Source organism: Sorex araneus, chromosome 7, assembly GCF_027595985.1.
Source record: "Sorex araneus isolate mSorAra2 chromosome 7, mSorAra2.pri, whole genome shotgun sequence".
In the NCBI taxonomy this organism is placed as follows: Eukaryota; Metazoa; Chordata; class Mammalia; order Eulipotyphla; family Soricidae; genus Sorex; species Sorex araneus.
Genome location: NC_073308.1, coordinates 70,024,484 through 70,040,946, shown reverse-complemented (window position 1 = coordinate 70,040,946; position 16,463 = coordinate 70,024,484). Strand labels below are relative to the sequence as shown.

At 54.3% G+C, this 16,463-nt stretch overlaps 1 protein-coding gene across 1 annotated transcript in view; it reads right to left on the bottom strand.

Moving 5' to 3' along the window:
* SLC7A11 (solute carrier family 7 member 11) overlaps positions 1 to 16,463 on the bottom strand; it is an 84,451-nt gene that overhangs the window by 10,726 nt on the left and 57,262 nt on the right. The window contains exons 7-11 of the mRNA XM_004606271.2: positions 10,036 to 10,159; positions 7,708 to 7,811; positions 6,442 to 6,538; positions 4,126 to 4,275; positions 2,570 to 2,747 (exon numbers count right to left, since the gene is read on the bottom strand). Coding sequence (XP_004606328.2) covers positions 2,570 to 2,747; positions 4,126 to 4,275; positions 6,442 to 6,538; positions 7,708 to 7,811; positions 10,036 to 10,159 — 653 coding nt within the window. The remainder of the gene's footprint in view (positions 1 to 2,569; positions 2,748 to 4,125; positions 4,276 to 6,441; positions 6,539 to 7,707; positions 7,812 to 10,035; positions 10,160 to 16,463) is intronic.

The window sequence follows — 16,463 nt, the reverse complement described above, 5'->3', positions numbered from 1 at the left end:
AGGCTCCTGCTGGCTCTCAGCCCGCGGAGACGCTGCACACCAGAGGCAGAGCAAAACCTGACAGGGCAGGAGCAGGGAAACACACACACAGGCACACACACATGCACAGACACACACATGCACATGCACACGCGTACATGTACACAACACAAACAAGCACACTAACACAAGCACACAGACATGCATTCACATATGCACACACGTGCACACATACACACACAATGCACACACATATACATAATGCGTACACGAATGCACTCGCACGCTCACACAGACGCGCGCGCACAGGGACACAAGCATGCGAGCACACATATACACACCCGCGCACACATATACATACACTCGCAGGCACACTCACAAACACACACACACGTTCGCACGAACACACAGACACATGCGCATACACGCGTACATACACAGACACGCATACACACGCACGCACAACACACACACACACACACACACACACACACACAGGGAGGGCTCCGTGGCGTCTGCAGCGGAGAGCGCCCCCGTGCGTCCCTGTGGGGAACTGGAGGGACGCGCCCCGCAGACCTCGCTCCGCGCGGGGGCGGGGTGGGGGGGCGCAGCGCCCGTGAAGGGGTGCGGGGCGCCAAGGGGCCGGGCAGCCCACAGACGGGCCCTTCTGCCAGATGTCCCCGCGCTTCTCCAGGGCGGCCCCGCACTGGCCGCAGGCTCCCCCGCAAAGGTGCTGGGCGGACGCGAGAGACACTCCGAGAGATGCTGAGATGGACACGCGGAGTCCAGCCCCGCGGCCGCGCGCAGCGTCCGCCTCACGGGAGGCAGGGGGGCTCCAGGCCGCGCCCGGGGACCCCGGGGGAGTGAGCACTGCTGGAGGGAGGGGGGGTGGCCGCACTACTGAGGGTGACGCGAAGGGCCAGCAAATGCGCCCGCGCTGTGTCCACGGGGCCGCGGTAATGAGTCTCTGGGGGACACGCTGCCCGCTGGGAAACACGGTTTGGATACAGTGTCGGGAGGTGCCTAGGACCAAGTATCTGGGTCTGCGGCCACACCGGCGGTGCTCAGGACTCACGCCTGGCTCTGCACTCAGGGACCTCGGCTGGCGGGGCTCAGGGGACCACGGGGGCGGGGCGGGGATGGGACCTGAGCGGGCAGCGTGCAAGGCCAGCGCCGCACCCCCTACCCTCTCTCCCCCGCGCCCTACTACCAATTAATAAGAGCGAAATGCTTCCCTGTTTGGTTCGGCAGCACCCAGGGCCAGGAAGGCTCCGCCACCCCCACCCCCACCCCCACTCCCACTCCCACTCCCACTCCCGCGCGCGCACACGTCCTCCTAAGTGCGTTTCTGCGGCACCTCGGGGCACCACCAGTTTGCCTATTTCTTTCTTCTTTTTTTTTTAATAGAATTTTATTTGTTTTTATTGTAGTTGAAGTAACATGATTATTCTGTTTTCCTTTAAGATAACACACATATGATTTATTGCTGATTTTTCCAGAAATCTCCATGAACTTTTTGTTGAGTTTTTTTTTTTTCAGTAAATTAGGGCGAAGTAAGCAAATTAGCTATTCTCAGAACTGACCAAACCAGCAAGAATCAGAGCCCGCCTCTCTCCGCCCTCCCCGGCAGGCCCCCAGATCAGAAGGATCATGGGCGAGGAAGCCCAGCTGATGTGGGTTCACATCCTAGCTCTGGGCTTTCACAGCACCGTGCCCTCCCCTCACACCTGGCCCTGAGGAGGCTGACTGCGCTGAGGGGTAGCAGAAAGGGCGGGGAGACCCCACCAAGAGGGCCCCATTCTCTTCCTCCTCCCCGTCTCAGCTGTTCCCCAGGCTCCGAGCACTTTTCCTCTGCAAGACGGTCCTTCGATTGCGACCTGCAGCTCTCCTTGCATCCGAGCCCTCCACCAGCTCAGCCGGAACTCCCCAAACTAGACTCCTCTTCAGCCCGTACCCCCTTTCCCACCTGCCTCTGTGGCCCAGGGGAGAGCATCAGTGCTCCAGAGCTCCCCCAGTGACAAGCTAGTGTTTGCACGACTGTCACAGGCTCTGCTGAGGCTCGTCTCTGCAGCCCGGGAGAGTTTCCCGCCTCGGAAGGAGGCAGGAGGATTCCACGGCACTACGAGGGGCGAAGGCCGAGGCCCGAGGCATCCCGGGGCAGACGGAGCTGTGATCTCCCTCCACTGCTCTTGTTCCTCATGCTCCACGCTGTCTCTCGACCCGGGCAGCGGCCACTGGGCACTGCCAACCTCTGCGCTGTCTCTGCCCAGCCCCTCGCGGCCCCCACACTTGTCTCGCTCACGGAGCAGCATGTGGGGATGGGAGTCGCCACACTGCACACGACCCAAAGACAACCATTAGGTCCAAGAGGATTCGGCAGAGCAAACATCACTTCGAGGCGGCTGATGGAATTCTAAGGAAGCAGCTCTCGCAAGAAGCGACTCGAACACCCCCAGACTAAACAGCCTGGAAAAGCTTGGGAGGGGGCTCGACCCCCAACATTGCCTGCCGACTCAGAGGCTCAGACTTCGGCGCCCACACATGGGGTTTCTAGAAGGTTCTCTGTGCCCAGGCCCTCCCCGGGGCTTACCTGATGCTGTCCGGAACCACGTGGGTTTCTTGTCCCAGATAATGAAGAGATAGTAGGCGGGGACGCCGGTCAGTGTGATGGCAAAGCCGATGCCCGTGCTGAAGGGGTCGGAGTAAAGGGACAGGGCGACCATGAAGAGGCAGGTGAAGGAGAACAAGGCCGGGATGAAGAGCGGCACCTGCAAGGCAGCATGGCAGCCATCAGACCACGGCCCCTGAAGGGGGGCCAGTGAGGGTGGCCGGCACGTCCCCTCCTGCCCTACCTTGGGAGCAAAGCCACTGGGACGGGCACAGGCCGGACTTACACAGCCCAGGGGCTTGTGCTCCTCAATGCGCTGCCCTTGGTGGGAAGGAAGTACCCAGAGGGCGCGCCCCAGAGATGCTCTCTGCCGGGATCTGTGGGTTTGACTGCACAAGACTGACCCGGTCGTGGGGGCTTGGACCCCTTTCAGGCGGAGCAGGGAGCAGGATTGGCCTCACACGCGAAAGCCCTCCTGGGCCTGTTGATCTTCGCTGGGGGTCCACGCCCTAACCTGAACCATCGCCTGCCGTGGTGTGTGGAGAGAGGTCGCCAGCAAGGCTCTGAGGAGCACTGGCAAGACTCCTGCGATCTTGATAGACATGTGCTGTTTTTTAAAAAGTAGCGAGGGCGAATCACCCCCTGAACGGCCGAGGCTGAAGGAGAAGAGGAGCAGATTCGTCGGCTCTCCCCAGAGGAAACAACGCCACCTCGGGCTGCGTGGGCTTCCCACTGAGGAGAAAGCTCGTCTTTTCCTGATGTGTGATATTTTTATTCCTTCCAGGGAAGAGACGCCCAAGTTGACTTGGCCCATCTCCCCTACTCAGCACCCCTGGGCATCACCCCCAGTCACACCCGAAGCTACCCCCACCCCCTCCGTTATTCCAGCACCCCTCCAGTGGGGAGGCTTTGTGACTCACTTTAGAAGACGGCTCTAGAGTGCAGTGAGCAAAGGAGAAATGCTACAGAGACGGGCTATCTAGGACTGCCTAAAATATCCTTTGAAAAGCATTATACTTTTTATTTATTTATGGGCAGGGGGCACACCAGTTGTGCTCAGGGAACTCTCATTGGTCCTGGAAGTTCCCGAGGACCATATGTGGCACCGAGGATTGAGCCCAGATGGATAATTCATGAGCACTTCAGGCCCTCTGCCCTCCCCCTCCGTGGAGATTTAAATAGTGATGATTCGATTCACATCACCCCAGTCTCCCCAGGCCTCGAGACACCAGTCCCAGTGCCTTTCAATGTACCAATCATGGGCACATTTGTGAGAAATCAGCATCAGGCCGATGTGAACACCATGAATACCGTCTCCCTTTTTCATGTGATATACAGTTCATTCTATCAGACTAACAAAATAAAACCACGGTGAACTATCTTTTCCTGCTCCAAGAAAGCCAGCCGGCAAGAGTTAACAATTTCATTCCTGGAGAGGCTCCTACCCCGACCCCCTGTCGTCAGAGCTGACAAAAGGACCACTGGCTGTTCGCAGGAAGATTTATGAAAACCCATCATGATTGCCAAGGGGCGCTTACCTTGAAAGGACGGTGCATATCCGGGCGTTTGTATCGGAGATAAATCAGCCCCGCCACAGCCAGGCCAATGAAAAGCCACCTGGCAAAACTCAGGAAGTTCAGAAGACTGTTGAGGTCCCCGGAGAAGAGCATGATCATCGTCAGAGGGTGCTGGGGGAGGGGAGGAAGAGGGTGAGCTCAGAGAGAGCACAGGTGGCGCCAACAGCGCTCACACCAGGTGATACCCTCAGTGATGACAATGAGCGACCCCTGAAACCCTCCATGTCACTCACTCCTGTTCTTATGGTCCCTTTGCCCCCAAAACACCACCAGGGCAAGAACACTGCTGCTGCTGCTTCAAATGAGATTTTGTTACGGGCATCTGGTTGCTTGACTCTGAGCGGAAAGATGCTTTTAAGGAGGAAAATGCTGCCCACGGGGCCAGAGCAAACGCAAAGACGCTGAGATGGAGCCGCGAGGGAGAGAAGCAGCCACACGCCCCAAGGGAAGGCGTGCAGAGTAGCACAGCAGATGGTGGCTCCTGCTCGGCTCCTGATAAGCATCACCCCAGCCCCCCGTCACATGGCAGGTAATTTTTCGGGGGCCCTGCTGTGCCCTGATGCAGAGCATCCCCCATGGCCTCCTGCACGCTTGCCACATCTGACCCTCAAACGGGCCGAGATGGAAGCACCGACCCGTTTTTGTCGCTGCAAAAGTGAAGGCTGGCAAGACTGGCCACAGCGAGGGCCCGTGAGAGTTCCCCAGAGCAGTCAGAGACTGTGTCCCCTGGAGGGAAGCGCCTGTCCCAGACACCAGCCACCGCGACTTCGCAAAGGAAGTTCAAGGGAACATTTCAGATCAAATGAAATGCAAGCACGTGCTTGGTGCGTTCTCCAGCACTCCCCACGGCCGGCTTCGTCTGGGCAAACTGTTTCCAAAAAGGAGGGAAATGAATGTCGCATTGCCGAAGGGCGCTGGAGAACTTTTACACCTGCTGGTCTTCCGTGGCCCACGTCTGACAAATCCTTTGCGGTGCCTAAAGAATTCCCCAGCTCCAGGAGCTTTTCCGCTGGGGAGCTTTTCTGCTTTCCCTTCAGGGCTGCTCTCAAGCGGCTCACTTTCCATCACCAAACCACGACACCGTCTAGGATTTCCTGGGGTGCTTTTGGTTTTTATTTCGCTACTCGTGTGGGCATTTCACGATCTGGCTCTGGGGTGAGACCCGCGGGCGCTGGCGGATTCTAACTGCTCGGTCCATGACCGTGGAGAGCACTGACTCTCGCCACACAGAAGTGTCCACTCTCCCTTGAGGCTTTCTGTGGGCAGCTGAAGCCACGCTCACCCTTCCCCGGAGACTGCATTAACATCGACACGGGAAACGGCAGCATCCAGCCCGCCCTAAGCACCGAGAATGCAGCAGAAATACACTCACTGCAGAGGCTAAGGCACTTGCTGGCCTGTGGCCAATCCCCAGCACCCCCTTTGGCCACCTGGGGCGCCGCCAGGTGCTCCTCTCACCGCTAACTCCCCCCCCCCCCCAACACACATGCACACACAACACACCATAAATAGAAAACAAAACCTCCTCTCTGAGCATTCTTTTGGTTGAGGTTTTTTCTTTGTGTGTGTGTGTGGGGGGGGGTCATACCTGGCGAAGCTTTGTACTCAGGAGTTACTCCTGACGGTGCTCGGTGGGATGGGATGGGATGCCGGGGATCGAACCCAGGTTGGCTTCGTGCAAGGCAAACGCCCTCCCCACTGGTCTGTCACTCTGGCCCCGGTTGAGCTTTTGGTTGAGTTTTTGGCTTTAGGGCCATACCCAGGGGTGCCCAGGGCTCTCTCCTGGCTCTGCCCATGGATCACTCCTGGAGATGCTCAGAGCACTGTAAGCGTCTTGTAGCCTCAGGGGTCAAACCACGGTCAGCGCATGCACAGCAAGGGCCTTCACCCTGGCCATCTCACCAGCCCCTGAAACACTGACTAAAGGGAAGCAACAGAACACACACACACACACACACACACACACACACAGAGCAAGAGCCTTCATCCCGGCCTCTCTCACCAGCCCCTGAAATACTGACTAAAGGAAAGCAACAGAAGACACACACACACACACACACACACACACACACACACACACACACAGCAAGAGCCTTCACTCCGGCCTCTCTCACTAGCCCCTGAAATACTGACTAAAGGAAAGCAACAGGACACACACACACAGCAGACTTTGCTGGAGGCTGGGAATGGAAAATGATTTCTAAATCTAGAGTGGACTCCTTTGAGCCAAGCTGCCTGAGGTTCCATCTGGACAGACAGACAGACAACACGCATTACCAGGACGATCACGGCCGGCAGCGGAGTGTGCTTTCGGACGTGGATCATGGAGAGGATTTCCGGCAGGTGACCCTCCCGGGATGCCACGTAGAACAGCCTGGCGGGAGAGAAACGTGGGTGGAGACGACCTGATGACCGGTGGCTGCAAAGGGCACACACCTTTGAGAGGAAAATGTGCCTCTTTCTCGCGCGGAAAGGTCTGGCACACTAGAAGCTGTTGCTGAGGTGTCGCTCCTCCGGTATGGAAGAGAGCACTCTTGGGACCTGACTTACGTTTCTTAAAATCTGCGAGATGGGGAGAGCAACAGTACGACACAGAGGGCATTTGCTCTGCACAATGCCAACCAGGTTCCATCCTCAGCACCCCACACGGTCCCCCAAGCCCCGCCAGGAGTGATTCCCTGAGTCAGAGCCGGGAGTAGGCCCTAGCACCGCCAGGTGTGGCCCCAAAACAAACATGAAATAACAACAAGAATCTGCCATCCTTTTTAAGGAGAAACAGTGACATCATTTGACAGCACGACTCTCCCCAGAGGGATGGTGAATTTGCTTCCTACCACTGCACTGTATGTGTAGCGGGAAGGCAATGAAATTCAACCCAACACACACACACACACACACACACACACACACACACGCACGCGCACAAGCACACGCACACACACATGCACGTACACGTGCACAAAAACGCACACACACAACGCGCACTCACACACACGCACACACACATAAAAACGAACACACACACATGCAAGCGCAAAAAACGCACACACACTCACACACATGCACACATGCGCTCGCGCACACACACTCAGATTCATCTGATTATGCCTTAATCTCGTCATTAAACAAAACCTCAAAAAAAAAAAAAGGTTTTTTGCATCAGGCAAAGGGGCACGGGGCTTTGGGAGTGGAGATTTCTGATGTCCCTACTCTTTTATTGCCACCGCTAGAGAAACAAAATATTTTATCACCAGAAATAAAACAACGCCGCTGGACCCAGTGGACACACTCTAGAAAAACGCGCCCCCGCCCCCCGCCTGTGTTCAGAGCGGCATTGTGCAGACGAGCAGCGCCCCCTAGTGGGCAGCGGGAGGCATCGGCGACGCTTTGCTCCCTGGACCAGGACGTCTGCCTCCCTCCTGCATCCCTCCAAAGCCACAGATGGGGGCCGGGGGCGGGGCGGCTCTACCTCCTTCCTCTTTAAAGCTCGGCTTAGCACACCTTACCCGAGTGACAGAGATGCATTTCCGAACACGCACTTACCTGGAGACAGCAAACACCCCGCCGTTCATGGAGCCGAAGCAGGAGAGGGCTACGAGCCCGGGAACCGCGAGGGAGAAATTGCCCAGGAGCCGCTCAGAGAAGGTCTAGGGGGAGACAGGGCCAGGGCGAGGGCGCTTGGTCAGAGAGGGAACAGGGTGAGACGGCTCGGGCCTCACGGGCGCTGAGTCTCCCTGGCACTATGTCTGTTCTCTCACCCTCTCTGGTCAGGGGCAGGCTCAGCCCACAGGTGGTCACTTGTGGCAGACCCCCGGGCTCTGTTTGCTGCAGAAGGCCGCACCAAGGTCTAAACAAGCCCCTGTCTGCCTTCAGAGAGCCAGGATCTATTACTGACTCTCCACCTACTCTGGGGAAATCTTCGCAGGGTTCTGCTGATCCGACTGGGGTTCCCCCGTGGAGCCAGGAAGCCCGTGCACGCTTCCTCTCGAGCCAAGAAAGTCACCTTTCGAGAAGAGACTACAAACGCGCCTGGAGGACTATTACAGATATTTGTTGCACCTGCCATCCCCATCATTAGGACACAAAAGCCTCACGAAACATAATTGATGCTTGAGTCGGTGACGCTAGAAACACAAGCCATTGTGAAAATCTCTGGCCCAGAAGATGGCATTAGCAGAGTCTCCCCGAGTCCCTCCCCCGCTGTGTGCCCAGCCCTTCTGTGGTTTCCTAGAAAAAGGCTCGATATCAGGGCTGAGGAGAGCAAGACGAGGAGAGTATGAAAGGGAACGCCTGTAAAATGTCCACTGGAGTTCTGGAATGCACAGCCTTGTAAATTTCCACGAAGGGTGTATTTTCTCCCCAAGAATCATGTGGGAGTGCCTGGCTCTGGAGTTAATGGGCCACGTGGAGCCTGGAGAGTGAGGGGCCGCCCTTGGCTGGCTGAGATGAGGGGACAGACACTGTCACTGGCGTGTCAGCTCAGCTCCCAACTGCAGGCAGGGCTGGTTTGGGTGGTGGCTTTAAAACTACGAATTTGCACCTAGGTTTGTACAAAATGAGATCAGTTTCTAGAAGTCCCCTGTGCACGTTGCTCATAGGAAGTAACGGGGGCTAGTTTGTTTGTTTATTTCTTGGGCACACACTTTGCTGTGCCGGAGGGCTGCTTCCCATGGTGTCTTATTTGAACCCGGTCCAACCGCAACCAAAGCAGAGGCAAACCCCAGGCCAGCCCCCTGAGTGAATCTTTCCGTCCAAAATGACTGTTTTCAAAGTTACTGGCGTCCTAGTGATGGGAAACGCTTTGTTTACCCCCTGTTGTTACAAGGTTGCTCGCTTACTGGTATTTTAGCTTTGAGGGGAGGAGGGAGGCCGGTGCAGCTGCCGTTCACAAGGCTCACTCCCGCGCTGTGCCGGGTCTCCCGGCTGTAGGGTCTCGCTGGCCCCTTGCTGTTTTCTCATAAGGGTAAAAGGGTGTGTCATGGATTAACAGTCCCACAACATGACTTTGCATCATTGACTTTTGGAGAGTCAGTGATGGTCCTGGAGTCAAATAAATTATGGGAAAAGCCATAAAATCATGAAGGGAGTTAAAAATGTATTTTGTCGTCTTTAATATTCCCAGCCAACACTGTGTAACTCTGAAAAACTCTCTGTATTTCCCCAAATTAGCTTTTGCTATATTTCAAGGCTAGTATTCAGATAGATGTGTTGGATTCCTTAGCTGGGTTGGGTTTCTGGTTTAGGGGCCGTATCTGGCCGTGTTAAAGGCATATTCCTGGCTTTGTGCTCACATATCACTCCTGGCAGTGCTCAGGGAGCAGTATGTGGTGACGGGAATCAAACAGAGTCAGCCACAGACACAGCAAACAACTGAATCCCTGGACTGTCTCACTGGCCCATCACATGGAGATATTAGGCAAAAACCAATGCAGATAGTGCACTTGGAAATTCTTAAGAAACCTGGAAAAGGGAGTCTCAAAGTTGGCGTTTGAAACATTTACAAGCAAGAAAGAACACAGGGTGAGCTGCAATTTGCACATGCCAAGATGCATTTATCTAAATCCAATAACCACCGGAGTTCTGAAAGATACATTGCAAAATAAAGCCAGCTACTCAGTAGATCTTGAGGAAGTTTCCAGCGTGCACGTGTGGAAGTGTTCCACAGCAAACCGAAAATACAAAGCATACGGGACTTCATCTGTTAACTGCAATATGCAGGGGCAGGTTCTAAATTCTGCCTGTGCTCATGATCACTGGGGTCAGGAGAAGATCACTGACTTTCAAAAGCGCTTTCTGCCCGAGGGAGCCCCCACCAAGCGGCGTCAGCCCATTGCCCTAAATTCCGCTGGCCTCTGCCCAACTCGGACTCACCACGGCCACGGCCTTCGAAAGCAGCAGCTCCTCGGCGCTGATGGTGGTGAAGTAAGCCACGTTGGTCAGGACGTAGCCGACGGTGACGATGGCCATGGAAATGCAGATGGCCAGGGGGATGGTCCTGAAACACACCAAGGAGCCCTTCATTCATTCACCACTCGCGTTTTGTCGGCTGCCTCTGAGACCGCAGGAGATAGCAGACCAAAGCCGAGGAAGATGAAAATGGTACCCGGGACCCTGGCAGATGCTGAGGGGAGAACCCACGCCCCTAGTCAGTGACTGCCTGAGCTCCACAGTGAGGAGCGTGGGTCTGGCCATCTACAGCCCGCTCCCTTAACACGGGGCCTGGGTCTCCCCTTGTTTTTTGTTTTTTGTTTTTTTGCTTTTGGGGTCACACCCGGCAATGTACAGGGGTTATTCCTGGCTCGTGCACTCAGGAATTACTCCTGGCGGTGCTCGGGGGACCATATGGGATGCTGGGAATCGAACCCGGGCCGGCCGCATGCAAGGCAAATGCCCTACCCGCTGTGCTACCGCTCCAGCCCCCGGCTTCCTAGTGTTTAAAGATGATATGATATGTGACGCTCGCCATAACCACACTGCCAGACCCAGCGCCAGGCTGTTTCACTCGGGTGCCCCAGAGGGGGGCGGGTGAGACCCCTCCCCACCCCAAGGGACCCAGCCCTGGCAGCCAAAACCCTCCAGAACTCAACTGCTGCCAGGCTCACAGCCGCTCTCCACATGAGCCCGAGCCTCACCCATGAGGGACCATATGGGATGCTGGGAATCGAACCCGGGTCGGCCGCATGCAAGGCAAGCGCCCCACCCGCTGTGCTATTGCTCCAGCCCCTGGGTCTCCCCTTGTGAGTCCCAGCGACGCCCATGTTTCCTGGCCCCGAGCACACATGCCCACCAGGCCTGACTAAACGCTGGCTTTCCTCAGCTCTAGCTGGGAATCCCTGATTCAGGAGAATCTGCATTTCTACCCAATTCCTGTGTGTGCCCCACATTTTGCTCACCAAGGTACCACACTCCCAAGAATCCAATTTCAAATCCAAACCCTCAACCCTAAGGCCTTTTGGATGGCTCCAAACATCTTTTGCGTTCAGAGTTTCCCCGCCCCCTTGCCCCAGTTCCTCCTCAGCAGGGTGGGAAAGCTGAGCCAGGCTCCATCCCCCCTCCTCAGTGATGCTTGCAGAAGCATATGCAAGTCACACAAAAGAAGCGGGCACTCACGAGAAGGCCCGCACACCGCCCAGCGGGGAGTTCAAATGAAGCCCCAGATCAGGGGTGCCGGTGCAGACCATGTGACTAAGATGCACCAGGACACGGAGAAGCCGCAGCCCTCTCCATTCACTGCACGTCGGCCAGGAAGTCGCTGGCCCTCGTCGTCAGATTCCGTATTAGTGATGCACATCCCTGCCTAACATAATCACCCCTCTGGTCTTCCTGGTTCAAGCAATGTAAAGCTCCCGCTCCCTGCACCCAGGCTGCCGGCTTCTGTAGCTTATCAGCCCTCGTGGAGCCTTCCCCAGCCGGGGGCCGCTAATGAAGACCTCAGTATAATTTCTTCCAAGATGAAAATGCAGCACGGGAACAAGAGACAAAACACAAACAAGCAAGGCCCCGCCGGCTCTCACTGCAAGCTCGGGGGATTGTTCTGCACACAGTGTCCGGCCCTTTCTGCGGGAGAGTGAATGTCCCTGAGCATGGACCCACCCACCCAGCCCGTGACTGCCACTCTCTCTGCTGCGGGGGCCCCAGACACTGCCCAGACCCCCAAAGCCTGAAGCCTTGATGGGGAGCCGCACTGACCTCTACATTCCAACATCCCGCACACATCAGCAGGGATGCCCTGCCCCAGCCTGGAGAGCGTCCCGTGGAAGGTTCTGTTAGCTCTGCGACACCCCTCCTAGTTGTGACTGATCCATGCTGAGTTTAAGCAAAGGAACGTGGTGGGACAATGAAAGACGCGCAGGGCACACAAGAGGCCTCTGGCTATGGGCTGGACGGGAAGCCTGGGTTGATGGAGGGTGTGAACAGCTGGGCAGATGCTGGACTTGCTCCTTTCACCAAGCACCACATCCCCAGATGGGTTATTAGGGCGGGGGAGGAGGGGATGGGAGGAGATGGAGGATCAAGAAGGGAGGGAGAAATGGGGGTGGGGGAAGAGAGAGAAAGAGACAGAGAGAGACAGAGAGGGAGAGAGGGGGGAGCGATAAAGAGGGAGAGAGAGAGAGGGATGGAGAGAGAGGGGGATGGAGAGAGAGGGGGATGGAGAGAGAAGGGAGAGAGAGAGATGGAGAGAGGGAGACAGGGAGAGAGAGGGAGAGAGAGACACAGAGAGAGCACAATTCTACTGCTTGCAAAAGCAGGATTAGGAAGCCTGAGTGCTCCGGAGGCCTGGTAGGGGAGTGTAGGGTCATCAGACTGTCCCCGGTGGGTCCCATCCCCATCCACAGACGCCGCCATGCAGGGAGAGGCTGGCCACCGCGGCCGGGACAGAGCCCACGAGGCCCCTCCAGGCCTCTCTCTGTTTCCCGATCGGGGCCGGCGGCTTTTGCTAAGGCAGATTTCTAAATCGGTCTTAGCAGACGGGTCCTAAAATTTCCAAGCCCCCAGCTCCCGGCCCCTGCGCCTTTTTCGCAGCGTGTCAACAACCAAAACAACAGTGGCGGCTGCTGGGCTGGAAGGCCGCTGCTCTCGGCCCTCTGATTAGGCGCTTTACATATTTGCCTCATTTCTTCCTCGGGAAGTCTCGGGGGCGCGACATCAGCACCGTGTTATGTCTGAGGGAATGAAGTCTCGGGGAGTGTAAGTATCTGCCCAAGGATGCACGGCTGTGGGGGGGTCCCCGGAATGGAGCTCAGGGCCGGCCGATCTTGGAGTAAAAGCATTTAACCACTGAAGTACTAGTCTCTCCTTTCTCCCTCCCCCTCTCTCTCTGTCTCTCTGTCTCTCTGTCTCTCTCTGTCTCTCTCCGTCTCTCTCTCACACACACATATTGTCTCTCAAACTTCAAAGAAACCACGATCACTGAATAATGAATTTACTGTACAGCTCAATCAGAACTATTTTTCATGCATTAATTTATTATAAAAGCTGTCTCATCTACTATCAAGGAGAGAATAAACAAATTTCATGATTTTTTTCTTTACTTTTCACCATAAACTGCAATATCAAGAAACTGTTTTCAGATTGTTTTAAAAGTACCTCTAGGTTCTGGGGGATGGGTCTGGGGCGTTCTTACTCAAAAGACAGTCTAAGAATTAATACATTTCCCTGGAAATTTATCAAGAAGATAAAAATAATATGCTTGTCAAATCAGCAGAAACCAGGAGACGATTTTGCTGCGAGCCAAATAAGTGAGGTAGGGTGGCCAAATAAAGGGAAAGGAATTTAAAATGTAGAACGGGCTGGGGACTCGGCTCGGTGAGAGAGCACAGCTGGTGTGCATGAGGCCTGGGCTCGTAGCACTACAAGAAGATGGATATAAGACCACACACACACACACACACACACACACACACTCACATACTCACACACACACTCACACACACACACTCACACACACTCACACACTCACACACACTCACACACTCACACACACTCACACACACACATTCACACACATTCACACACACTCACACACACACTCACACACACTCACACACACTCACACACACTCACACACTCACACACTCACACACACTCTCTCACACACACACTCACACACACTCACACACTCACACACACACTCATACACACTCACACACTCTCACACACTCATACACACTCACACACACTCACACACACTCACACACTCACACACACTCACACACACTCACATACACTCACACACACATTCACACACATTCACACACACTCACACACACATTCACACACTCACACACTCACACACTCACACACTCTCTCTCACACACACACTCACACACACACTCACACACACTCATACACACTCACACACTCTCACACACTCATACACACTCACACACACTCACACACTCACACACACACTCACACACTCACACACACTCACACACACACACTCACACACTCTCACACACACTCACACACTCACACACACTCACACACTCACACACACACTCACACACACACTCACACACACTCACACACACTCACACACTCACTCACACACACTCACACACTCACACACACACACACAGAGGCAGAGAGCTGGCATCCCAGGTAAGCCGTCAGTCCTCTCTCAGGAACATGGAGCCCGGGGAATTGCTCAGAGACCTGGCAAATACCCTGGATGTCCCGCCCTCAGAGCCCTTTTCACTGTGACAGGGGAGGGGAGGGGCTGTGTTGGCAGGAACAGGGACCTTTCCCAAGGAAAGCTGTTTACTTGTTCGCCAGGGCTTGGCACCACGTAGCTAGTGCCAAGCATCGAAGCTTCCAGGTACCGGGTGAGCTGACACAAGCTCTTAGGCCAGGCCTGACAATCTCCCTGGGCGCTGCAGATAGACGCAGTGCTGGGCTGATAGACGCAGAGAGTGACCGTAACCGAGACTGAGGCCAAGGACGCGGGATAACGAGAGGACCGAGGAGGGCCTCTGAGAGTTCAAAGCTCCTGTGCTACTGAGGGTGTCTACCAAGTCTAAATCAGCGCATGGTCTGACGCCGGATAAAAACGGCACGGCTGTGACTTCCACGTTCTCAAGAGTTTGTTGTGCACCTCTGTTAGGATTGACAATACAAATATGCGACAAGAATGACTTGGTCCTTAGAGTTGTTTGTCATTAAAAGCAGTTGATTCGGGGCTGGAGTGATAGCATAGCGGGTAGGGCGTTTGCCTTGCACACGGCCGACCCGGGTTCAAATCCCAGCATCCCATATGGTCCCCTGAGCAACGCCAGGAGTAATTCCTGAGTGCAGAGCCAGGAGTAACCCCTGTGCATTGCCAGGTGTGACCCAAAAACCAAAAAAAAAAAAAAAAAAAAAGCAGTTGATTCAATGTACAGGTATTCAGTACAAAAGAATCTGGGTTGTTTGTTTGCAGTTTGTTTGTTTGTTTGTTTATGCTTTGTTTTGTTTTTGTATTGCCAAGGATCAGTTTGGGCTTTACCTACAATTCATACTTGTACTGATATGCATTCCCAGCCCGAAGTCTCACAGCATTAATAGTTGCAAATGGTTTTCTCTCAGAAGATAGTGAGTTACCTTCACTCCTTGTTAGTCTATTTTAAATTGTCACCTGTAGATCACCTGTCTCACAGGAGTTAATATTTGTTTTATTTATGGTTATTATAAGAACATATATTTATATGTATTTATAACACATATAATAGATTATATGTATTATATAATATACATGTAATATTGTAATGTATTATTTATAATACATAATACATATAATGTATTATAATACATATAACACACATAATGCAAGCTACCACGAGTATCCTGTCCCAATGGCAGAGCCTGGCAAGCTCCCCGTAGTATATTCGATATGCCAAAAACAGTAACAACAAGTCTCACAATGGAGATGTTACTGGTGCCCGCTCGAGCAAATCTATGAACAACAGGATGATGGTGCGTGACAATGTGTGACAAATATGCAAGGGCTTGTCACAACATGGCATGCTAAGCATATAGTCCTCTGGACCTAGAGATTATCGTAAACGAAGCATCAGATCATGGAACATAGAGGGCAAGTGTTTTATTTTTGTGGGAGCCTGTCCTGGCTGTGCGCAGGGCTTACTCCTGGCTCTGTCTCAGGGCTCACTCTGGCAGTGCTCACGGGACTATATGGGATTCTGGGGACTAAGCCCAGGTTGGCCGCCTGCAAGGCGTGCACCGATACACCATAGTTCCAGAAACACCTAGTTGGTTTTTTTTCCCTATTTCGAGCCACACCCATCTGTGCTCAGGGTTTATTCCTGACTCTATTCACAGACATGGCAATCACTCCTGGCAGTGCTTGGGGGACCACATGGGATGCAGGTGAATCGAACCCATGACAGCCATGTGCAAAGCAAGTGTCTTGCCCACTTTATTATCACCCCAGTCCTAGAGTGCATTTTCTAAGTTGCCTTTTTACAACTGCGTTTGCAACTGAGCATCAGAAACTATCTTATCTTCCAATACTTCTAGTGACTCAGAAACCTTGCCTAGAAAACAGAATCAGGGGCCTGAGCAAGGATGTAGCGAGTAGGGCGCTTGTCTTGAATGCAGCCAACCCAGGTTTGATCCCGGAAATGCCATACCGTCTCCCAAGCACTGACAGGCGTAAATCCTGGGTGCAGATCCAGGAGTAACCCCTGAGCGTTACTGGGTGTGGTCCCAGCACTAAAAAGGTTTGAGCAAGCTCTGAAATACGTCTGGATCAAAGTGTCCTCAGACAGCCCCTTGCGCTGCACGCACACCGGTGGCCCCCT